General features: G+C 46.9%; 1 protein-coding gene across 3 annotated transcripts in view; it reads right to left on the bottom strand.

The window, feature by feature from the left end:
- Positions 1-24969, bottom strand: part of HIP1 (huntingtin interacting protein 1) — a 1552273-nt gene that overhangs the window by 1285979 nt on the left and 241325 nt on the right. Inside the window, exon 1 of one of the 3 annotated variants that reach the window (XM_069614773.1) lies at positions 20862-22603. The exons of the other annotated variants lie outside the window; for them this stretch is intronic. Within the exon in view, the coding sequence (XP_069470874.1) occupies positions 20862-20879 (18 nt within the window). The 5' untranslated portion in view covers positions 20880-22603. Of the gene's footprint in view, positions 1-20861; positions 22604-24969 lie in introns of those variants that run through there. 3 annotated transcript variants of the gene reach the window in all.

The raw sequence follows: 24969 nt of genomic DNA, 5'->3' as shown, positions 1-24969 counted from the left end.
CACACCACCTGACAACAGAGGGACGTTTGAGGCCTGCGGCCACAAAATGTCTTGCACCACCAACCCGACACCCTGTGGAAAATCTAAGAACATGATTAAAAACTCCACACAAATACACACTAAGACAATACAACTCCATCCCATCTGACTACATTTCCAATTTAATGGAAAACCAACAACTTCCCATCTTAATTTTTGTATACAGGGAGACACAGCACTCCTAATCCATTTGGGCCAAGGAAAAGAACAAGTTACTTACCAAACTGGTAACATTCTTTCAACTGGATGTTCCTCCAACGTATTCCTCATCTATGACATAACATGTCATAGATGAGGAATACGTTGGAGGGCACAATCCATTCGAAGACTGCACCCTCAAGCAAACTCCAGTCTCCTTCCAAAAGTTTAAGAGTAAGGCCAACTATCTACCAAACATTAAGGAAGGGGAGGACAGGCTGCTGCACATACATTTGGTCCTTTATATTACTTTGGATATAGTTATCCTCCAAATGCAGCATTTCAGTGTGTTGTTTGACTATTGGGACGGCACGTGGATACTTAAATTGCAGAATAACCCCATTTGCAAGCAGTTAGTCGGTTGCTCTTCCCAACATACATACTTACATGCGGTCTATCCACCATGACCGCCAAGGAGAGAAAGGGGCATGCATGGATTTTCAATCTGACGTAGTTAAAATGACTGCTATGCAGCCACTTGACAAGTAGTCCCAGGGCAAAAAAGAAACACTCCCAATTCCAGACGATTCCATTTTAAGAATGTGAGTGACTGTGCCAACTCCTGCAAGATGTACTGCTCGAAAACATAATCCACATTTATCTGCACAACTAACACAGATTGTGATCTTGTTCAAACTACGCTGCAACATTCTTTGCAAGATCTATGGAAGAGTGTAATCTCGCTCCGTTTATAATTATGAAATCTGACACATTCTGCTGGGATGATTTTAGAGGTTGTATTTTCTAGAAAGTGCAGTTTGTGCCAAAAACTCCCACGGAATGCAGCAGTTGGACAGCGTTCTAAGCCCTTTTTCGGTATAAAAAGACTACTGTTCTGGGAATCCCTAAACAATTTAACTTAGTGTCCGAATTACTTTCTTTAGTCACTAACATGCTGCTTGCTGAATTTCAAAACAAAACTGAACGCAGGGATTATTTTGGTGGTAACCACAAACATGTAATGGCATGAATTGCAAAAGGACTAAGAGGTTAAAAAAAAAAGTGTGTGTGGAGGAGGCGTGGGGGGGACTGATGATCTAGATCGCAGCACAAACCAATGTAAAAATGTTTTTAAAAAAGGAACAATTATTGAAAAGAAATGTAAGCTGCAAATGATACATCCAATTTCCTGCCATTTAAAGTAGCCACAAACCTCTATCACAAATACGTTTAAATGTTCATCATGATAGTCTACTTGGACTCCTAGATCTGCATGTGCTGATAACGCCAGAGATCCCTGGAGTCCCAGGTAAGGAACGAGTGGCTCCCCTACTGGTCATTTGTGAACCTGAACATGTAATGAGGAAAAACAAAGTAACAGGACCACAACTGACGGTTTTGGCTTTGTTAACGAGAATTCCTCTGTCCATGCAGACCCCTTCCCAGGGTCCAGGCCGAGATCAGGGAGGAGGCCTGGACTGTTGAAGGATTACACCCACAGGAGGAGTGCAGACCTCCTCATTCCTCCAGCTCAACCCGCCTCCTTAGTGCCTGTTAGTGTGCACAGTCTGTTGCCCTCTACATCCCATTTATGAATACAAAAATCTTGGCCGTATTTCGATTGGCGTTAAACCGCCACTCAAATGCAAAAACTAACAGTGGTGCTTAAGTATTTCCTACCAACCAAAGCTATGCAACCTCACTGTGCCACTGTGGCATAATCTATGAGACAACGTTCAAGTGTCTGCTGTAGCGCCAACTGTGAACCTAAACTCTTCAATCTCACTAGCTGGTCCTAAAACACCACCCTTTCAACAAAACTAAACAGCCTAGGGAAATGTCCAAACCTTTGCACAATGCCATCCCAGGTGTCTCCATGCATTCTGTACAGAACGTTTGCCTCACTAAGTGCCAAAACTAAAAAAACAATAGGGCAGCATAATTCCCTCACTTATACACTGGACAGCTTGAGCTTGCTGTAAAAGTGAATCCTTTTGAGGTTTATTTTTTCTAGCTAAAACATTTGAAAAGGTCACTAAGGAAAATGGAAAACATTTCAGCATAAGTAATCATCTATCGAAAATAAGTTTAACTTATTACCATTGCCCACTCTCTGGAGGTGTGAAGGATTACCATTGGGCAAGGGAGTAGAACCAATGGCGTATTTCTATTTTCATCGAAATATAAAAGGATGCAGGTAATTTGCTCTAAAAAAGGGTGGTCTAGTGACCAGACACCCCTTCCCCGCCTCCCACTCCACAAACTCCATTCTAAAAGTATAGTATACACCTGTGCCTGGCTGAATCAGTAGCCTGAACTGTATCTCCTGCTCTCCCGTGGCATAGAGAAAGTTCAGGGCACAAGTGCCCTCTTTACTGCTGCATTGACAGCACCTAAGATATGCACCTCTGTTCCAAAACCCTATAATTGTGAGTCTCCTGCCCTGGTGGTACATTAAAACTTTAAATATAAACCATACCTCAGGTTATGGTGGATGGTATTTCTCATAATTACAGCCACATCAAATTGGCATCATACAAGTGACAGCCATGTGAGGTCAGCTCGGCTGTGGAAGGGTATGTGCATTCCCCCCAGCCAGGCTGTCTCTGCTCTTTCCAAGCAAGACTGTAGCCTTGGGGGTTCCCTCCTTTATGAGGGAAAGTAACACCCTACTCAGACAGACCGCCACGCCATAAGAAGCTGTCCTGGGAACAGGAATCAAAGGACGCCCCCATTCGCAAAAGGAGTAGCCTCAAACAAGGGTGCTGCATACCAAAAACGGCCTTGGATTCTATTGAGAAGGGAATAGGGCAGGGTTAGTGTAGACGGAGGCAACTCCTTACAGCTGGAGGAAGGTTCCAACATCTTATTTCTCTCTGAATCCATTTCCCTTCCTGTCCCCTCCACTTGCTGTAGCACAAAGCACTTTGGGTGTGATGTCAAAAAGAAAAGTCCACCCATTCCAAGGACAGGAATCGGACACCTAAAGCAGGCTTGCTTTTGTCCAACAACCTGTTGATTTTTGTCTTTAAAAAGAAAAGGGTCTAAAACTCTCTCAGATTCACTTTGGAACAACATCCAAGGAAGAATTTTGACCTTTGTTGGGAGAGTTGACTTTCCAAAGTCCTCCACCAGTGAAGTGAGTGTCGAAGGCAAAGGCAATCTCTGTTCCCTACACAACTATTGGGCCCTCTTCCTGCTGCTTCCTGTGAGGCTACGACTCCACCCTCTCCTTCTCTCCTCACATCTCTGGCGTCTCTAAGACGTCAAGCTATCAGCTGCACCTCCTCAGAAGTATTCTACTTTTTCTAACTTTCCTCAGAAGCTCATGGTCTCCAGAGCTCTGGTCCTCTCTAGGCTGGACTACTGCAACAGCCTCTTTATAAATCTGCCTGCCTCTACTCTTCGAACTTTACAACTTAGCCAGAATAGGACTGCCCAAGGATCGTATCACTCCAGCTCTGAAATATCTTCATTGGCTCCCTGTGGTTGCAATGATCAAGTTCAAGACCCCTTGCATCGTACACAAGGCTTTCTGGGGCCTAGAACTGCACAACCTTCAACGTTCTCTTCCTAAACATCTTCCTTCTCGAGCTCTCCGCTCATCCACCTTCAACTCTCTGAGGGTCAGACGCTTCTCAAAGCAGAGAGTGGGGGGGTGATCTCTCTCCTCGGCTGGGACCCACCCTGTGGAACAGCCTCCCTGCCTCTCTCAAACTTGAGCAGAACCACTTCTGGTTCCGGAAGTAACTCAAGACCTTGCTTTTCGTTTCCGCTTTCTCTCTTCCTGCCCCCTGCTGATGTTCCGGACTGCTCTAGGCACTGGTCACCAGGCTACCCTCTGAACTCGGGCCCAGGCTCCTGCATGTCCAGTTCCCTTCACACTGCCTCCGGGCTCCCCCAGCACTTAAGGGTCTGTACCTGCAGCCCTACAGCCCCTTCTCTCTGCGCTTATGAGCCACCCGCTGGCTGCACTTATCGGGTTACCTGCACTTTTCCCTTCGCCTCCCCCCTGGCACTGCTCCCCTACCTCTTCCCCACACTTGCGCGATCTGAATGACACAAGGCCTAGTAAGATCGTTGTTTCATCCTCCCTTTGTTTCCTCCTCCTTGTCTTGTCCCGCCTAGAAACACCTGTGTACAGGCGCATTATAAATGCCATATCATAGCACATCTCCAGGGCACATTGGGGGTGAGCCGATGGTGGAACAAGACCTGCATCTCTGCCAGTCACACTGCTGCCCAGGACCGCATCATTTCAAAAGGACCCCTGAAGTGTGCACCAGCCTCCCTTGCATTGTGAGCCCAAGCAAACGGACTACACTTGTCCCGAGACCTCTGAGAGGGACTCAGTATATAAGAGCCAAGACAGGCAGGATTCCTGCATTTCCTGTCGTCAAACTGCTACAACTCATGATTCAAGCCTGTTCGACTGCATCAAACCAGAAGGAGCCTCTGGAGCTGCCTTTGGCCCTCACCCGTACTTCTAACAACTGAACTGCACGTTTTTAACAGTTAGACGCTGTATGCTCTAGCTGAGCCGTTGTTGTCTCTGTTCGAACTCAAAGCTGCATGTTGCATCTGCTGCCTTCGAACCGCTGTTTGCTCCAACTGCATTTTCACCGCCAATCTTCATCGCCAGTCGAACTGGCACTAGTGGACCATTGAACAATGATTATCGGACACGCAACAAGCCAAGCATCCAATCACCAGCATCTTCAATCTCTAACAGACTGCCAAACCAACACAGGTGGCCCTCACGATTCATACTTCCTAGAACACCTTATTGAACTGAATACATAGAACAGCACATCCTGTCACCAGCATCTTCACAGTCAAACCAACCATCGAAACTACCCGAGTGGCCTTCACAATCCACCCTTCAAGCATCGCTTCAAACAGCAACATGCTCTCTGCTCCCAGTCTAGAACAACCCGACTGCTGCATTGGTGTTGCATTGAACCACACAAACATCACAGATAAGCGTTGTTTGTTGTTGTCGAACCATCAAGAGCCACCGAGAAGTATTACTGATGGTGAACTCCCCGCATGGTCCATCTGTAGGCCCTAGAGACTGTTTAGGTCACTGTTAACCCTTCTGCTGAAGAACCTATCCTTTTACAACCATTGTGGTAAATGATTGCCTTTTCCCCTTGGTGCTGCATTACCCACAATGCTGCATCTTCTATTCTTGCATGTTCTCCGTTCTTTCCACAGAATTGGGTTTTGTACAGTGTTTTTTCCATTTAGATTTCTTGTAGATGGTGTGTTTAAAGTGTATATATTTTTATAGAACCTTGGACATCCCCCTTATTTGTACTGTTATACTTTGTTACTTGGGTTGCTACTGTATCACATTCACACCACTCTTCAGAGTATAGCCTTACCTCGACCCATGTTGCCACAGAAGGTGGCATCTCTGTCCGTTTTTCCTTCATGATTCAGATCACTGTTGATCTGTGTAAGTGTAAGTGTCGAGTAGGTGTTTTGTCACTATTCACCTCTATGCTCCTGCAGAGAAGAAGTCATTTCATCAAATGATGGTGTTCAAATGTTGCTGCAAATCAGCACTGTATACATTTGCACAAAGTAAAAAAAAAAAGTTTAAGCATGCAGATATTTCAGATAATTGAAGAAGTTATGAAATCACTTTCTCAGACCTTGGTGGTGAAACAAAAGTACTGGGGTTCTAAACAACACACTGTTGCATCGCACAGTGCTATAATAAGCAGCCCATTATTTTTCCGGATCCAAGTTATCTGTCAAAACGTTGAGCACTTTGAAAAAACAACAACCTTCTCCTTAACCCTTACACAAAACGCACCCATGGTGCAATATAAAATCTGTCCATTTTTAAGATTTAATTGCAGCCTGAGAAAAATTGCTAAAAAAGCCTCGGCTGCACGATCTGATATTGAATAAGGGCTCTATATGCAACAGTTGGTGCCAGGGTATACAAAGGTAGTAATGCCTCGTAACCATAGCAAGTCCAGCCTAGAGAGGACCAGAGCTCTGGAGACCATGAGCTTCTGAGGAAAGTTAGAAAAAGTAGAATACTTCTGAGGAGGTGCAGCTGATAGCTTGACGTCTTAGAGACGCCAGAGATGTGAGGAGAGAAGGAGAGGGTGGAGTCGTAGCCTCACAGGAAGCAGCAGGAAGAGGGCCCAATAGTTGTGTAGGGAACAGAGATTGCCTTTGCCTTCGCCACTCACTCTTCACTTCACTGGTGGAGGACTTTGGAAAGTCAACTCTCCCAACAAAGGTCAAAATTCTTCCTTGGATGTTGTTCCAAAGTGAATCGGGAGAGAGGCAATGCCTGGAGTAACGGATGAACAAGCGCAACACAGGATTAACATGCTTTATGGAGAGCTAGATATTAATTTGTATTTCTAGTTTACAGAACATGTTGGTGAACTCGGGATCTTATGGCTTATGCATTGCGCTTCTGTCTTCTCTCCAGTGGTGACCACAAATTCCAGAAGTCTTCCATGGAACTTAGTATCTGCACCGTTTAGCACTCGACACTGCAGGCATCTGACCTTGGGCGAGATGGCTTAGTACCATAAGTACTAAGCCATATGTACGTTGGAGAAATTCCCAAGAGGTTAGTGCAGTGTACCCAAGTCTATGGGCCAGTGCAGTGCCAAACGCATGACCTCCTTAAGCTGCTGGATTGGGATGCCATGGTACATCTGAATCTTCTAGATCATTCACAGACAGCAGATGGGAATTTTGCACACCCAGGCTTTCCAAACAATAGTGCTTTGAATTCTGGATTCCCCATGATCAGCGTGGGCAGATGTACCAGCCTGCAAATTGCTATTGGCTAAAAATCCAAGACTGACTGAAGTTGTCCTATAGGACATCAGGTGTTTATGCAGCTTTGAGGGCTGGGAACCATGGTACACCTCAAGATATCCACCAGAAAAAAAAAACAGAAATTCCGTTATATAGAATATTTTGTTATCTTGCACCTTTGAATCTCCAAGAGTGTTAGATAAGAAATCCTGTCACTGTAACTTGTATCATAGAACCATGTCTTATATGGCTATTAAATATACTTCTACCAAATCTAAAGCACAACACACCATGAAATCTGGCGTTTTCGGGCATTCTAACACTCAAGAATGCATTCAAATTGGTAGATATTCGAAACCACTTATTTACTACAGGAAGATTCTGAAACTTATTTTTTATTTACACATTTAAGTGCCATCAGTACAATTTGGTATGCGATTCAATCAATATTAAGTTCTGAGCATACTTCAAAACCCACCCCTGTAAGGTTGGTGTAGTTGAAGACAACAGTTTAAGGACTTGTAGAATACAATTTTGCAAACTAGCAGACACTGCTGGATTTTTAGAAAAATATGATAAGTAATCTTTTTCAATAATATTGAATGTTAATACTCCCTGCCACAAAATCTAAAAACAGGTGCTTTAAGTTTGCTGCATAGAGCCATTTGAAATACTAAAATTCTGCCTTAATCTATCTCACTCGGGCAAAGGCCCGTACACCAAACTCATCCCTCCTAAAAAAAAAGCTCTGCAGCCTTTACTTATCCCAAAGAAGGCAAGATGGCTGCAGGTCTAGCCAATGATGACCATCGCTAAGAAGAGAGGCACCAGATGTAACCCAACCCAGCAGAGGTCAGGAATGTAGCCGTAGCGCACGCCAATTTAGGAGAGGGGCCTACAGCCTTATCCCCGTGCAACCTAGAAGGGGACAGAACCCCTAAATTCTAATCCATTACACTTAATGGACGCCTACAAGCCTAACAAACCTCTCACAAGGAGAGGGGCTGCAGGACTGACTTCTGCTCTCCCCCATCCACCAAGAAGAGAAAGGGGCTTGCAGTACTAAGCCATCTTGCCCAAGGTCAGATGCCTGCAGTGTCGAGTGCTAAACAGTGCAGATACTAAGTTCCATGGAAGACTTCTGGAATTTGTGGTCACCACTGGAGAGAAGACAGAAGCGCAATGCATAAGCCATAAGATCCCGAGTTCACCAACATGTTCTGTAAACTAGAAATACAAATTAATATCTAGCTCTCCATAAAGCATTTTAATCCTGTGTTGCGCTTGTTCATCCGTTACTCCAGGCATTGCCTCTCTCCCGAAGAGCCCACTAAATGAAAACACAGACAATATGAAAACAACCAGAAATCACATTCCACATGTCCTACAACGAAAGAGTGTGCAATTTGTGGTGAAAATCTGTACATGTGTTGAAGTTGCTGGGTTTCAGCTTGCGAAATCCCTAAATACCAAACCGGACGGGTCTGGGCAGTTAACTTCAAAATGGGCGTTTCCTAGGTCTGCAGTCCATCAGCATTCCACATGCCTAAGGTATGGAGAGCCATGCGCCTTCAGCCACAATGCCACTCATCTACAGCCTCCACAAAGTGATAGAAAAATGGTCCTTGAATCCCAGTCATATGGTTTGTCCACTTCTGTAAAGGCAGAGGAGGGATTAGATTATTTCTATTTGTTATTTATATAGTGCCGCAGACCACAGGTCTCAGAACAGAAAAAAGAAAAAGCGGCATCCTAAAATAGATTAGACTTTGTCCTCATCAATAAGGTAAGTCTTAATACAATTTTTAAACTGACAAAGGTCAGAGATTGTTTATAAGGCAGACGGTAATGCATTCCAGAGGTAGGGGCTCAAGTGTTAAAGCTGGAGCTTCCAAGCTTTTTTGGTGAAAACCGAGGACCATTCAAAAGAACATCTTTTTTGGAGCGATGAGTTTGCCTAATAGGCACCTTCTTAATCCGTGCAGTACGATAACGCGGGGCATTGCTGAATAAACATTTGTGTACGAGTGTAAGGTTTTATAATGCACTCTCTTCTCAAGACCACAAACCACACGTACAGTTCCATTCTGAATTGCATGCAAAAGGCTATTACAATAGTCGAGTTTGAAATTAATGGTGGCAGATTGCCACCAATGCCCTACTCCTCTCCTCAAGGTAGGAACAGATTTACCTCAACAATCCGATCAAATAAGAACAGGAAGAACAGATGTGCCACTTGTTTCTTAGAAATTAATTGCAAATCCAAATAGACAACCCCGTCTTAACATGTTGGGCAACAGGGATGGTTTCACCTTGTGAGAAACCTGAAGGTGTCTCACGCCCTAGTCCTCGGGCATCTATCATCCAGGTGACCAGGACACGGCCATCGCTATTGGATCCAGTTCCTGCGGGTGGATCAATGAGGGAGGATCACCTGGATGAGAGGTCCTTGGAGAGTGGAAGTGGGACACCAAAGGGTGAGACACGGTATCCCCTTCCTTATGACACTTTTCCCCATCCTGCCATGTAGGATATATATTTAGAAACTCTACCCCCCCCCCCATTTTCCAACACAAACACTTTCTCACACTGTTGGCGACGGACTAAGATCCAAGTCGTTTGCCTGATTCTACCTGCCCCTTGTGTTGGGACATGTCAGGTAATTGACGACAACTACACACACCCTTCCCATCGGGATAAAAGGCGGAGCACAAGAGCACACTCTGGGCAAGGTCGAACGCACGAGGAAGCAGCTGTTCCGGGGTGGCAGTTCAAACTGAGGAGATAGAGTGGTCTGGCGCCACTTGGGTGCTCAGTCGAAGTTCTCTAGATGGTGCCCCTCTCCTGAACAAAGAGAATGTAGAATTGAAAAGTATGAATAGCAAGAGGCTATAGGGAAGGCTGGTGCGAGGTACCAAGGTGGTCATACAAAGGTCAAGCCAAACCCCTTGTACAATCTAAAGTCCTTGTCACAGTGCAGACATTTTTGGAGAATTGTAAAACTGTGAACCCGACAGAGGGAGTTGTGAAACGGGTATTTGCGCCCGGCTGAGGGGAAGGCTGTGTGAACTGTAATTTTGTGAAGCCGCACTTGCCATAGGCCTAAAAGAGTGACCCAGCCAGACGTGATCGCCTTCGGAAGTCTCTGTTTTTAAGTTGGCAAATGCTCTGAAAAGTCTGAGCCAGAAGGAGAGAGGCTGATGATTGAGAGAAGGATTGGAGCCCGGCTGAGGGGGATCCAATGGTGGAGGGTAATCACCCAACGTGAAAATTACCAGGAAGCACTTTTGTTTTGTTGTTTTTGCATATCAGGCCCTCTGAAGTAAGAGACTTTGGGTCTGATTCAGAGAGCATTTTCCTATGGGAATCTGCCATTATAAAACTGTTCTTTGAATCAGGCCCTTTGTATGAAAAGAGACTTGCGCGCAGAAAGCCCCGATATAGAGAAAAGGAACTGTGAGCTTGTGCCAGAGAAGCCCAGGAGTGTGCTCTGCTCAGGAGTCCAGCCGTGTCCCATGCTAAAACGTGGGGAAGGGAGACCCCGGCCACAACATCCTGACTTACCATTTTGTGAACACTCCTTTGTTTTGTTGTGAACATTGTCACAAAATAGTGTGGAACACAGCAGTAAGGATTGGCAATAGTTTTTTTTAGTACAGCCCTTTTCATTTGACTAGACTATTATTATTTGATGGTCTTAGCTTGCTTCCATCTTAGAATTAGGTTTAGATTAGGCGTTTATTAAACTGTAAAAGGGGTGAGAAACACCCTTGAACTGTGATCACTTGTGTCTGCCTTACTTTAATACCATGCCTTCTTTACACCTACAATCATGAATAGCTCGTATTGGGGGTCCAAGCTCTTCAGCCTGGCCCCTGTTCCAATAATGATACATTCTGTGTTTTTGCCGTTTAAAGCTAGGGCGTTAAATGTCTTCCAGGACTGGATGGCTAGATACACTTGATTCACTCTGCCCACATCTTGAGAATAATTCCGAGAGAACTCAAGGAGAATCTTCTTCTCATCCGCATAATTTGCAAACCACACACAAAGGCCATCCAGAAGGTCACAAAGATCTAAAGTAAACTAAACAACGGGAACACCTCTCTATGAAATATAAATAGATGGGAATTTTTCAAAAGGTCAATATATTTAAGAGTCCGAATATAGACACTGGTTCAGGGAAGAAATAACAGTCCTAGCACATGGGCTGTGTAACAACATGAAAAGTAAGAAAATATCCCAGCTTAGGGAACTCCCAGCCCCTGCACACTCTCTGTGGCCTAAAGAAGTCAAATGCTATAATCCATAAAGTTGATTTCACTAACAATATTAACATATAATAGATAGTCCTCCAATCTTTAGAATGAAAAACTCATTTAGCATCCAGTTCATCCAAACAAAACATATTTAATTTTCAAGAAGAACAGCTGAACCCAATGAGTTCCGAAAAACAATGCTCTTCATCAGGCGTGTCAATATTACAGATTCAGGAAATAATCATGAAAGAATAATTATAAACAGTGTCTTTAGGCACCTTCTGTACAAATGTGGTTATTTTCTTTGCAGGCCCCCTCTACTTTGGCTTCTTTAGGCAACAGATTGTGTGCAGGGGGCGGGAGTTCCCCAAGCTGGGAACTAGTCTTACTGTTCACATAAAGACCTAATGCAGACATTAAATAGAGGAGAGAGAGAGAGACAAGATCCCTGCAACACCGCAGGTAAGCAGCACAAAAGAGGAACAGCCATCATTTTTAACAACTGTTGCTTTCCGAGGACACAAAAAAGACAAACCATTGTACAGCCTCCTTGGAGCACTTGCCTCCCCTGCTGAAGATCATTAAAGAGTGATCAGCGAAGTCGGACGCAGCCGACGGGTAAAGCAACAGGAGTAGAGCAGCATGGCCTTTATCAATGATTTTCACAATATGAGATTCAAGGTTCATCAAGGCTGTTTCTGTACTATGCTTCTTGCGAAAACTAGACTGGCCTGCACTCAAGATCAAATACTGCTTGATAAAATCATTATATTGGCAGAAAGCCATTTCATCCAATACTTTTAAAAGGAATGGAACATAAGTTATTGGCCTAAAAACTGCAGGAACGGTAGGGTATAAATCAGGTTTTTTAAAAAAAAATTAAAAAAAAGAAGTGAGATACATGCCTCCTTAAGGCAAACAAGTACTTCTGCGTCCACAAAAGAGATGTTAACTATTTTTGTAACCCATGTTAACAATGGGGGAAGAAAATCATTAAAAAGGGAAGCAGGAAAAACATCTCCTTGACACGAGGTATGGTTCATGGTTAGAATAACATTGTGGGCTTCGTTTTCAGACAATTCTTTCAAAGCAAAGAGGTGATACAGACGAAGGATCTCCTGGGATAGAAAAGGAGACAGCAGGTTTTTCAAGCAGCACAACACGCTCAGCAATAGCTTTTCAATGAAGCACAACTTTTAAGCAAGCACTCCACTTGAATATATTTTCATCCAATCCATCTCTTTTTGGTGCTTTAAACATGTATTATATGTGTACACACACCTATAAAATGGGCTGCAGTTCTAGCACTACCCACCCATGATAAAGGTCTACATTCGCAACATTACAGGGGAGGAGAGTGGCCTGCCATCCTAGCAATTTTCATAGGTTTGAGTCTTGCAGTTTGGGGAAACTTCTAGGTGGAGTGCTGCCTGAACTCTCAACCTATCCCTACTGAAGAGATGCCTGCAGTCCTAAATCGTCCCAGCACACAAGAGGCTTGCTGTCCTGTGCCATCCTATAGGAGCAAACATATGGAAACTTAACCTATCACAACTAAGTGATGCCTGAATTCTTAAAGTATGCCAATCAAATGCCGAAAAGACTACAATCATAGACCATTTTCACTCGGGAAGGGCCCTGCAAATGTAACTTCTCCCACCTGACTAGAGGTGTGGGCCATCCCATTTGATCTAACGTAGGCAAGACACCTGCCGTACAAACTCAGCCGAGATCAGAGGCTTGATGTCCTTGAAAGATGCATGGAGTCATAATCTAACACAAGCAAGGAGAGGGGTTACATGGCCTCCAAGGAAAGGCTTGCAAGAATAACCTAACACATCCCATCCAACGAGAAGCCAGCCATACTTTCCCACCCGAATACTGAAGAGACATTCATTTCTAACCTTACAACTCTGAAGACAGTGGTCTGAAGTCCTTATCCATCTCCTCCAAGGAGAGACCTTCATTCCTAGCCCATCCCAACCCAAGGGAGACATGTAATCCTAACACACCACCTCCAATGAGTTTGTTCCACAGTCCCAACTCATCCCACCAATGCAACTAATGCAGACCTAACCCTTCTGCTAAAAGAAGGAGGAGAGTTACAATCCTAACCCTACCGCTCCCCAATTAAGGAGATTCCTTCAATGTTCACCCCTCCCCAATCCAAGTAGAAAGCCCTGCATTTGTAATGCGATCGAACACAGGGAAGAGCTGCAGTACTTATCTAAACTGCTGCCTGGGGAGAGGCTTACAGGCCATGAAGACCACTCCAGGGGGAGGTCTGCAGTCTGAACCCATCCCAGCGAGGAAACAGAACGGCAGTCCAAGGCAAACTCCAGGGAGAGAGGCCTGCAGTCCTAACCCTCCATCCGGAGAAGGCCAATCAAGACTGCATTCACAAAGAACTACATAGAAATCACTCTGCATCTCTAAACTCCAAAGTATTTTATTATGTATTTATAACATTTGTTATACTCCCAAACCCAGGGGATCACGGCGTAGGTTACAGGAAGCTTCAAACACTGGTTACAGTGGAGTAATAGTTTACAGGTTATACAAAATAATGGGGTTACATGTACAAAACACAGTATGATTTACGCAATTGATTCTCTGGTTACAGTAGGGAATCAGGGTTGCATTAGTACAGATTTCCACATTGCAAGTATTTAACAGTCACAGGTACAATTGCAACACAGATATGTCAGGGAAGTGGTGTCACTAGAGTGGTGAGCCTCTGCTGGAGGTTTAGTATGTGATGGAGGCAGGTTTTTAACGTCTTGTTGAATCTCTGGTGGGATGGCTCATATTTGGTATTAGGGGGTAGGGAGTTCCATATTTTAGGGGCTGCTGCTGAAAGCTGGTCCCTCCCGCCCTTGTGCATTTGAAGCGTGGGACAAAGTTGGGTGCTGTTGTTGGATCTCAGGGTTCTAATGGCCTTGTTGTGGATAATGACATTGTTGAGGTTGATCGGAGCTGTCTTACTAATGCATTTGTGGGTAATGCAGAGTGTTTTAAAGATAATTCTGGCTTTTTTTTTTTTTTTTTGTTTTTTTGTTTTTTTAATCTAAAAGATTTTTTAACAAAAGTTTCGAGTTGGTTTGCACTTAAAAAAAAAAAACTTCCAGAACGTCTGGGGCGTTTACAGTCAGAAAACAGAAGATGTCCTGCATATTTGGTGGTCATGTTGATTGAACGTTTCTTGAGGCCTGCAGCGGAAGGAGCACGTTGAAAATGTGTGTCATAATGTTTATTGTTGCAAGCTGCCATGACTGTTTGTCGCCATCTATCAGTTTGTTCCAGCACGATTCTTCCTCTTGTAGGGTGAAGTTTGTGAAAATTTCTTTCAGGTAAATGCGACGGATGTCTGTCGTTGTCGGGCAAGACAGAAGAAGGTGACGTATAGATTCCTTTGCCGTGATGGATTTGCAAAGCCGGCAGCTATTAGTAGAGGATAAGTGTCTGATCGCTAAGATTTCATTTGTTTCCAAAAGGTTAAGTCGAATTTTTAAATAGTAATTTCGCGCGAACCTGTTTGGAAATAGTTTCAGGTACGGTTGAACAGAGTCAAGTTTCTTACAAAAAAGTGGAAGATGGTTGGTGAGTTTGTATCGGGTAGCGGTATCGATGGTGGTAATCCAGTCCAGTTCCTTGATTTTTTTGATGACTCTGACTGGGTTACAGATGAGGTCCTCCGTGCTGCAGGCAACTGAGTCTAGAATGGATAGGATTTTGATTTCCCAATGAGTGAGCATTTGGCAAGTTCCAAGGCGAAGTTCTTCACTTATCAGCTTATAGGCGTATAAGGCGTCTTTCTGGATGCACTTCCGATAGAGCAAGACACTGTTGCAGTCGATAGTTGATTTTAATGATGAGAGAGTAAGTTCGCGTCTAATCAGTGTTATTGGCGTAGATTTGGGAAGACCTAGGACTGTTCTCCAAAAGGTTGCTTCCAGGTTTTGCCACAGATCTTGGGGGAGGCTCGGCAATGCTTCGGCGCCGTATGACAAGGATGGTATGACTTTCTTTTTATAGAAGTCTCGTACTGGTATGATTGAGAATCTGCCGAATTTGGTGTCGATGGCTTTTCCTTGTGCAGCTAGTTTTGTGGTTTTTCCGTGTAATGCCTCTTTCGTCGCGTTGTCTCTTTGTGAGCTGTCTAGGATGACCCCTAGATATTTAAAGCTCGAAACTTTCTCGACGGTTGTTGAGCCTAGTTTTAAGGGTAAAGTGGGTTTCTTTTTTGCGAATTCCTCTATAGTCATCATTTTAGTTTTTGCTTGATTGATTTCCAGGTTGTTTACTATCATATATTGTTGTAAGTTTGTAAGTTGGTGTTGTAGGCCTATTGGAGTATTGTCCAAGAGGATTAAATCGTCAGCATATAGGAGACGACTGATCTGATCACCTCCGAGTTTAGGCGGGAAGGCTCGGATCTCTTTTTCTGTGTCTTGGAAGTCGCCTAGGTAGGACCGGAACAGGGCTGGGGCCAGAGGGCAACCCTGTTTGACCCCTCTGGCTGTTGTTATCTCTTCTGTTAACAGTCCTTGTTGATTCAGGTGTACCCGCATAGAAGTGTTAGCATGTAGGGCTTTGATAGGGTTGAGTATGTCTGGGGGGCATTTCCATTGGACCAGTTTCTTCCATAGTCTTTCCCGATCCACCTTGTCGAAAGCCTGTGTTAGATCAACGAAGGCAATGTGTAGGCGTGGGCGTCCCTCCATGATTTTGCTTTTCAAGGTACTCAGTATTAGTATGTTGGCGTTTGTACCCAGGTTCTTTTTGAAGCCAGTTTGTAGGTTGTCCTGACAGGGGGCTTCGTTGGCCCATGTTGTGAAATGGTTTAGCAATAGGGACCCAAACAACTTTCCTATTGGGTCAAGAAGAGCTATCGGCCGATAGCTGGTAGGGTCTAGCCTGTTTCCCTTCTTGAAGATGGGTACCACGTTAGCACGTTTCCACGTTGGGGGAATGGATTTTGTGATAGAACAACATCTGAAGATTTGGCTCAACAAGGGCGCCCAGGTTTCCGGATGTGCTTTCAAGACGAAGTTCGTGATGCCATCAGGACCAGGAGCGCGTGATGGTTTTAGTTTTTTAATTGACGTTATGATATCTTCGATATTGTCTAAGCAAATTCAAGGGGTGTCGTTGTTTACCGTCCTAGAAGCTGTGGTCGTGGTACTCTTGAAGAGAGTGCTAAAATGCACTTCCCAGGCCGACTGACCAATTCCGTTCAACTGGCATGGTCGCGCGCCTTGCGTTGTCGAATGTAGGAGGGACCAGAAGTCTCTGGCATGGTTTCCTGTTATAGCTTTCAGGATGTCTTCTGCATCTTGCTGGTAAAGCTTGTGCCGATGGCCCTTTAGCCAAGATTTGTATTTTGAAACGGCTTCTTTGATGGTTGACGTAGCCAGTGGAAAGGCAAGTTTTCGTGCTAGTCTTTTTGTTTTCCTTAGCTCTCTTTTTCTTTCGGCGACCAGTTTGTCGTACTTATGTTTTTGGTCGACTGCAGTTGACTTTTTGTTCCTTTGTGGAACTCTGCAAACAGTCAACAGGGGGGGGTAGTCCACCGCCATCGACTGTGGATGTTTAGTGCGGTCATTGTAGAGCTGTGTAATAGTGGTTATGTCCTTTTCCGTAATCCTGAGTCTTGTCCCTTGGGCGTTAAGGTCAAGATCTGCACTCATTGTATGGTTTTTCGGTGGATTAGTGGTCCAGGTGGTCTCGAGGAGGTTGTGGTCGCTTTCCCTTGTTTTGATCACTTTAAAAGAGTTGATGTGTAGTAGTAAGGGACGTGATACCAGAATATAATCAATTGTAGAATTAGATTTCGCTCCTTCCCATGTAGGTAGTCTGTTTGGGTCAGCAAAGACTTGATCCAGGTTATCAAAAGATCTGGATTTCATAAGGTTTTGCCATTTGGTAGATCTCTGGTCAGTTGGACGTTTTTTCAGTTTGGACTCTTTTGTCTTTTCGTGATACTGGCTAGAGATGTTTAAGTCTCCGGATAGGACGACGTAGTCTGGGTGGTGTGTGACTTGCGCCCAATCCAAATCTTGTTCTAGTGTTTTGATGAACTTCGCACAGTCGACAGTTGCAGGGTTCCAGTAGATGGTAACAATTATTATTTTCTTCGTTGTTGGTTTGTTTGCTTTTTCGTCTGTTGTAATCCAGTTTAATTTGACCATCATCATAAAGTGGGTTTCTTTTATTTTTTGTGAGTCTGTTAGGCCTCGTCCACAGCGGATTGCGATAAGCAAACCCGCTGTTGGGCGGCCTAAGAGGTCCTTCTTGGCCTCCACTGTGTGGATCTCGTAGCCGTCAAGGACGGGGGGTTGAAGCAGCCATGTCTCCTGAAGACAGATGATGTCATAGTCTGTTATGTTCGTGGATCCTGGGGATGTGAGGTGAAGAAAACCTCGGGTATTCCATGAGCACATGTTTATTTTGTCTTGGGGTTTTAAGGTCTGGTAGTTGGAGAAGTTGCTGTGAGTCCTTCTCTTGGATGGCTATTTTTGTAGGTTTTGGCTTTGATGGGGAGCCAGTGAGCTTCTCTCATAATCTTGGAGATGTGGTCCGATTTTTTTATGCCAAGGGCTGCTCGCAGCGCTTTAGTTTGCAAGAGCTGGAGTTTGGCCAGGTTTGTGTTAGAGGAACCTAACATTAGTACGTTACAGTAGTCTAACTTGGAGAGAATGAGTGCACGGGTGAGCGTGATACAGTTTTGCGGGGTCAGGAACTGGAAGCTTAATGAAATGAGTTTGGAAGTATACGACGTGGCTGATAAGGAGTTAACATGTTTGATCATCGTTACATTAGTATCTAAATGGACACCCAGCGTTTTGACCTGCTTAAGGATAGGAATAGGCGTTCCATCAATGGTGCTGTAGGAGTAGTAAGAGTGCAGAGATTTGATTTTGATGGGTGAGCCCACGATGAAAATCTCAGTCTTTTCATTGTTGAGACAAACTATTGTTAGCCATCCAGTTTTGGATTATGACGTAACTTTTGTTTGCAGTGATTGTATCTTGCTCATGGTTGCCGGTGATAGGGATGAGTATCTGAGTGTCATCCGCGAAATTCGTGTACATGACACCTATGGCGTCAAGGGCAGCAAATAGCATCTTAGTGTAGGCATTATAGAGGGTGGGCGTGAGGCATGACCCTTGTGGTACTCCTATGGGGATTAGAATGGGGTCCGCTGCTTGCTTACCTAGGGCAACTCTTGAGGTCCGTTCCAAGAGGAAGGATTTGACCCAAAGGGTGGCTTCATGAGAGAGTTTGAAATTGTCACCCAGAGGATTACATAGTTTGTCATGGTCCAGCAGGTCAAAAGCGGCTGAGATCTAATAAGAGTAGGATACACAAGTTACCCGAGTCTCTTTTGGAGTCCATTTGGATTTTAAGGTCCAATAATGCTGTTTCGGTGCTATGACTAGGCCTGAAGCCGGATTGTCTGGCTCCTAAAAGATGGTTTTGTTCAAGATGGTTTTGTATTTGAGAGTAAGAAATGTGTCAATTACTTTCAGCAAGAAGGGGACTGTCGTCATAGGCTGGTAATTTGTAGGTACTCTGGAGTCTAGCGATGGTTTTTTGAGAAGAGGGGTGACCCATGCTTCTTTGATGCTGGTCGGGACAGTATTAGTGCAAAATGAGGCATTGACAAAGTTAGTAATGATTAGTGTTAATGTCGGTGCACAGAGTTTAACTTGGTGGGCGGGGAAACCATGTCCTTTACAATTAGATGGTTTTAGCCTGGCAAGGGTGTCCATCACTTGGTCCTGGCAGACCTGTGAGAATTTTAATTGAGTTGCTGAATTTTCATGGTCAGTGTCCATGAGTGGGGGAGGTGAGCTTTTGCCGTCTAGTAGTTTTCTCTTGGCTGAGAATTTGTCTTGGAGCATATTTATTTATATTTGAGGCTGGTGCTTTTTGTATAGTAGTGCCCCAGGCTTTACTCGTATTAGTAGGAGTGCAATACAAAACAAGAAGCTTCCGACCATAGAGTTGTGCTGTCTTTGCAGAACTTGCATACCCTTGGTTAATTGCCCAAAACACAGCGCTAACCCATTACTCAGCTCCCCGACCTCAACGCAGAGCCGTTGCAGAACTCATCGAAAACAACCATTAGTATGACCACTAGCAGCACCCCCTTAACTTTTGCATTAACTAGATCCATGATGGACGTTATTACACGGTCCTAGTTCTTCAAATACCCATGGCCCGAGCAATGCCCTGACCCATTGAAGAGCTCTCTGCCCACAGCATTGCCCATATTTTCGTAAGGCCCCTGGTCTGCAACAGTGACTTGACACATGGCAAAGCTCTCCGACAGCAAAAGTGAACGAAAGCAGAGGTCCATGACTAGAGCACGGACCCAAGGCAGAGCTCCTAGGCTACAGGAATTAAGCAACTGCTGCACAGACCGGTGTCAGAGCAGCTCCCTGATAGCAACAGTGACATGACCTGTGTCAGAGACCCCCGACTGCACCACTCACCTTAGACAAGGTTGGACTCCTAGGGAGAGGCGTTGCTAGGGGGGGGGCTTTAGCCCCTGATCTTTTGGTTGTAGCCCCGGATAGAATCTCAGGAGCTGCAACCAAAAGGCTAGCTAGCCCCCAGTCCCGACAGTTCAGACATCAGTATAGCCCTGGGTCTTTTCCAGACCTAGCAACACCCCTGCTCCTAGGTCACAACGTTAATCGAGAAATTCAGTGAAGCACAGGACAGTTATCTAATAGTATGGTTGCAGATGTTCTATCTCGAGCACAGACTAATGACAGAGACCCCTACCGGCAGCAGTGGGCCAACACATCAATGCTCTATGATCACAGCATTGACCTGACCCATGAAAGGGCGCCCTGCGCGCAGCCGTAGCATATCACAGCACCTTTAGAGGTCCCTTACAGGAGCACAGTCACACATGGTACGGCTCAGAGACCACTGCATGGACTCGTGGAAGAGGTTCCTCACCAAAGAACTAGCTGTGGCACAGTTCAAGCAGACCAAAACACAGATGCATGGCAGAGCTCTCCAACAACAGTCAAAGGCCGGGTTACCAGACCACAGAACAGAGCTCCACTGATCCCAGCATATACCCACGGCAAAAATCCGTAGACAGAGAACGGACCAGACCCAAAGCAGATTTCTCAGATTGCACTACTAACTCATGGGAGACTTCCTAGACACAGGACTGACCCACAACAGAGCTCCCCGACAAGCGTATTGACCCCCTGGAAGAATTCCCCAACCCCTGCATTGGCGTGAACCCATGACTGAATTATGGGAAGATCTGAACTGACATGTAACAAAGTTCCCTGACCAGATGGCTGATCCATTAGCAAGAGTGCCATGGCTGCATCTCTGACCCAGAGGCACAGCCCACTGGCTTCAGAGATGACCTCTCCTTCGGATATCAGGGGCAAACTGCATGGACACATAGCACTCGCAAAGCCCCTTCCTTGGGTAGGCAAGCCATTACCCTCTACTCGCGTCCGCATCCATAACATTTCCCCTGCAGCCAGGGTATGAAGGTAGAACGGGCGCAGCACATGCCCATCAAGGTCCTGAGACAAAGTCAGGCTGGTTTCATGCAGATATAAGGGAACAGCTGCGGCTACTTACCATCTTGCCACTATCCATGGTGGTGGGAGTAGAGCAGGCAGTCCAGCGATCCCTGGAGTGCAACAGGTAGGCTCTGCCCCAGCAGAGTGGTTCCCCTTCCTTCCTTCCTCGGGAGACTGGTCCTTATCCCATCTGCTGAGCAAAGAGGCGGGGGAGCAATGGGGATCCGTTCGATAAAAAACAGCCAATAAAAACACCAGGCGGTCTCCTTCCGGGGGCTGCTTCTTGGAGCATCTGTCGTACAAGCAGCCAGAGTCGGGGTTTACCTGGACCTGTCCCAGCAGCAGGACTCTTGTTTTACTCTGCAAGGCCTTATAGATTCTCCTCCATCATAGCGTGAAGGCAGGCTGCCGGTAGCCACTGTGGACGTCCACCGCGGAAGTGTGCAGCTTCACTTCTGGGGACCAGCCCCTAGACTAGTGGCATGCCCCTTCCCTATGGTCACCGGTCCCCAGCTCTGCCGCAGGCCCCCTTCTCTCTCTCTCTAACGCCCGCCCACTAGTTCAAAAGCCTGCGTCCTTATCTTTAGGGGCTAGTCCCTCCTCTCTCTCAGGAATAGCCCTTAATTCAGTGTCTCCTCTTTACACTGCAGCCGCATGCCACCCACACACCCTCCTCCAACCACCACCCCCTAGCTCTGAAACAAGCCCCCCGCCCCTCCTCTCGAAAGGGACGCCCCTTAGGCTCAGCTGCCCCTTCTTTCGGAGGACCCCCTTCTCTCTTGGAACTGGACGCTGGCACTGCAGGGTGTCCCCGGCCTGGACTCTGGGGACCAGACCCGAGCTCTCTTCTCTGGAGCCCGCAGAGGCAGGCAGGCTGCCTTCTTTCTGGAGAGCTGTGCCTTTTTATCCTCCCTGGAAAGTCACCCGGCTCTGCAGCATATCCCGCGGGCCGTGCTCTCTGGAGCCCGAGCACTCGTTCCTCCGCCCTGGACGCAGCGAGGGTCTAACGCGCTAGATTCCAGCAGCGAGGCCGCCTTTGTGTAAGGGGGACTGCGCGGCAGGCTGCTGGGTCAGCTTTAGAAGTAGCTTCTCCCCGGACAGTGTGTGTTGGGGCTTCTGGCACTGGAGGTCCAGCACAGCCTCATCGGTGGAGGAAACCGGGAGCTCAGCTATCACACAGGTCGCACACGCCCCTCGCGTAAGCTGTGTGCTTATTTATTCCAGGCAAGTGACGGGTGCTTCTCTCGCCATTAGAGCGGGCGGCTGGTACCGCTGCACAGGGGTCCCCTCCCCACAGCGTGTCTGCTCACTGAGGGGCAGGTTCGCATCTCACACACCAAGAGAGATTAGCAGCTCACTTCCCACGGCTTTCAAAATGCAGTCAACCCACACGGACTCCTTTTTTCGGTCGGGGGCTACTGAATAGCCAGCTGCTGCAGACCTTAGGCCAGCCCACATCACGCTGGGCAGGAGAGCCGCAAGTGTCTGTAGCCAGGCTGCCCGTTCCCAAACGCAGGGAAGTGGCTAGAAAAGAGGCAGGATGGAGCCGGCCGTTTCCGTCAAAAGGGGAGGAGAGAAAAGCACCAGCCCCTCGCTGAATCGCTCACCGAAAGCGCCCCCCCTCGCGAGCGGGCATGATGCGGAGAGCGGCACGGAGCGATGCCTGCTGCACTGGGAAGCGCTGGGCCAGCTGCAGCCTGTTGGCTCTGCACAGAAGAGACTTTGCGATCTGAATGACAAAAGCAGGGGTTCTCAGGCTCAGCCTGAAGGATGGAGCACCGATGCACAGAGGGAGGCGAGAGCTCGGGAGACTGACAGCTGGTGGCAGCAGAGTGCTTGTTCACGGAGAGGGGAGATTGGGACCGATGACAGCGAGGAGAGAGGGTGGGACACAATACATGAGAGTGCCCTGCCCTCAGGTGTGACAGGTGGTCAGACGACACCTGTTAACTAAGCCATCCCTATTATTATTATCCCGGTAGTGCTGATAGCAGGGAGAACAGGCACCTACTTCGAATAAAAGTTGAGACGACTGCTGACATTTGGGGTAGCTGGGTGAATGATGCCCACCAGTGTGTGTGAGAGTGTGAGCCACAGTGTGTGTGTTTGAGAGATTGCGAGAGGAAGCGAGTGGGGGTGCGAGAGGAAGCGAGTGGGGGTGCTAGAGGAAGAGAGTGGGTGTGCGAAAGGCAAAGAGGGGGTGAGAATGGGTTTGAGAGAGAGAGGATGAGAGGGAGAGAGAATGGGAGGGAAGGGATGAAGGGAGGGGGAGAGAGGGAGAAAGAGTGGGGGAGAGGGAGAGTGTGGGTGAGAGGGAGACAGTGGGGGAGAGAGTGAGGGGTGTGAGAGAGGGGTGGGAGAGAGCGAGGGTGAGAATGGCAGAGGGATAGAGTGTGAGCGGGAGTGCGCGTGCATGAGAGATGACAGGCACAAGAGAGAAGGTAAGTGTGTGAGGGTATGTTTGTGAGAAAAAGGGCATGTGTGTGAGAGAGGGTGCGTGAGAGAGAAAGAAAGGGCGTGTGTGACAGGGAGAAAGATGGTGCACATGTGAGAGAGGGCGCATGAGTGATAAAGGGCGTGTGTGTGTGAGAGGCTGAGAGTTTGTGTGAGAGAGGGCACGTGTGTGTGCAAGAGAGAAAGATTGAGGGCGTGTGTGTGCGCATGAGAGGGGGTGCGTGCATGAGAGGGCGCATGCGTGAGTGAGGGTGCATGTGTGTGAGAGAGCGCATGTGAGAGGGGACACGCGTGTGACAGGGGACACGTGTGTGACAGGACGCGTGTGTGATAGAGGACGCGTGTGTGACAGAGGGAGTGTGGGGGAGGGTGTGGGGGAGGGGGAGAGAGGGCGTGCAAGAAAGCACGTGTGAGAGGGAGGGCACGTGCAAGAGCACACGCACAAGAGAGGGGAAGTGTGTGAGAGGGAGCGTGTGTGAGAGGGCACGTGTGTGTGCAAGAGAAAAAGAAAGAGGGCGTGTGCGCACGTGTGAGGGCATGCATGAGAGGGGGTGGTGCGTGAGAGGGGGTGGTGCGTGAGAGGATGCATGAGTGAGGGTGCATGTGTGTGAGAGGGCGCATGTGTGGGGGAGAGGGAGAGGGCATGCAAGAAAGCACGTGTGAGGGAGGGCACGTTCAAGAGCACACGTGCAAGAGAGGGGAAGTGTGTGTGAGAGGGAGCGTGTGTGAGCGGGAGTGTGTTTGTGAGAGGGAGGAGTGTGTGAAAGGGAGTGAGCATGTGAGAGAGGAGGTGTGTGATAGAGGAGGAGTGTGTGAAAGAGGGGGAGAGTGTTTGAGAGAGAGAGTGTGGGTGGTGAGTGTGGGTGAGCGAGAGAGTGCGTGAGAGGGAGAGTGGGTGAGAGGGAGAGAGAGTGGGTGAGAGGGAGAGAGAGAGTGGGTGATAGAGAGGAGAGTCAGAGAGGAGTGTGTGAGAGGAGAGCTTGGGTGAGAGGGAGAGCCGCGGGTAAGAGGGAGAGCGTGGGTGAGAGGGAGAGCGTGGGTGAGAGGGAGAGCGTGGGTGAGAGGGAGAGTGTGGGTGAGTGTTCAAGAGCGCACGCATTAGAGAGAACGCATGAAGGAGAGCGGGTGCGAGAAAGAAGGCCCGTGTGTGAGAGGGTACATGTGTGAGAGAAGGCGCGTGCGAGAGTGAGCGGGCCTTGTGAGAGAGAGAAAGATAGGGCACGTGTGTGTGTGTCGTCTCATCCAGTGATATGGGTAAGAAAGAGGAGAATAGGGACATAAATGGAGTTTACTTTCACACTCACAAGTTTTTATGGCAGTTAATGACCTTGGTTAAAGGAATTCTCGATACAACATGTTCCTGGAGCCCATAACAATTAACACTGGAGCAGCAGCACCAAGTCACTACATGTAGGAGAAGTGATGCATCATGAAAAATGTGTGCTTCCCCCCACGTTTTTCTATCTGCTTTATGTCCCCCCCTTTTTTTTTTTAAAGCATTCCATTTTCTTTGGGTCACCTTTCCTTAGAATCGCAAGCATATTCTGCCACTGTGCGTTTTTAATAGAAAATCGCCATCTCTTCACCCAATTGGCGTACTTGCTTTTCAATTCTGTTATTGGAACTGCCTTATCTATTTAATCACTGTCTGCTCTGAAGTCTGATGACTTACCTAAATTTACGTTTAGCGTCTCATATTACTTCGTCATACA

The sequence above is a fragment of the Ambystoma mexicanum genome, chromosome 9 (assembly GCF_040938575.1).
Source record: "Ambystoma mexicanum isolate Mex_15411 chromosome 9, UKY_AmexF1_1, whole genome shotgun sequence".
NCBI lineage: Eukaryota > Metazoa > Chordata > Amphibia > Caudata > Ambystomatidae > Ambystoma > Ambystoma mexicanum.
This window is presented reverse-complemented; position numbering and strand designations above follow the sequence as displayed.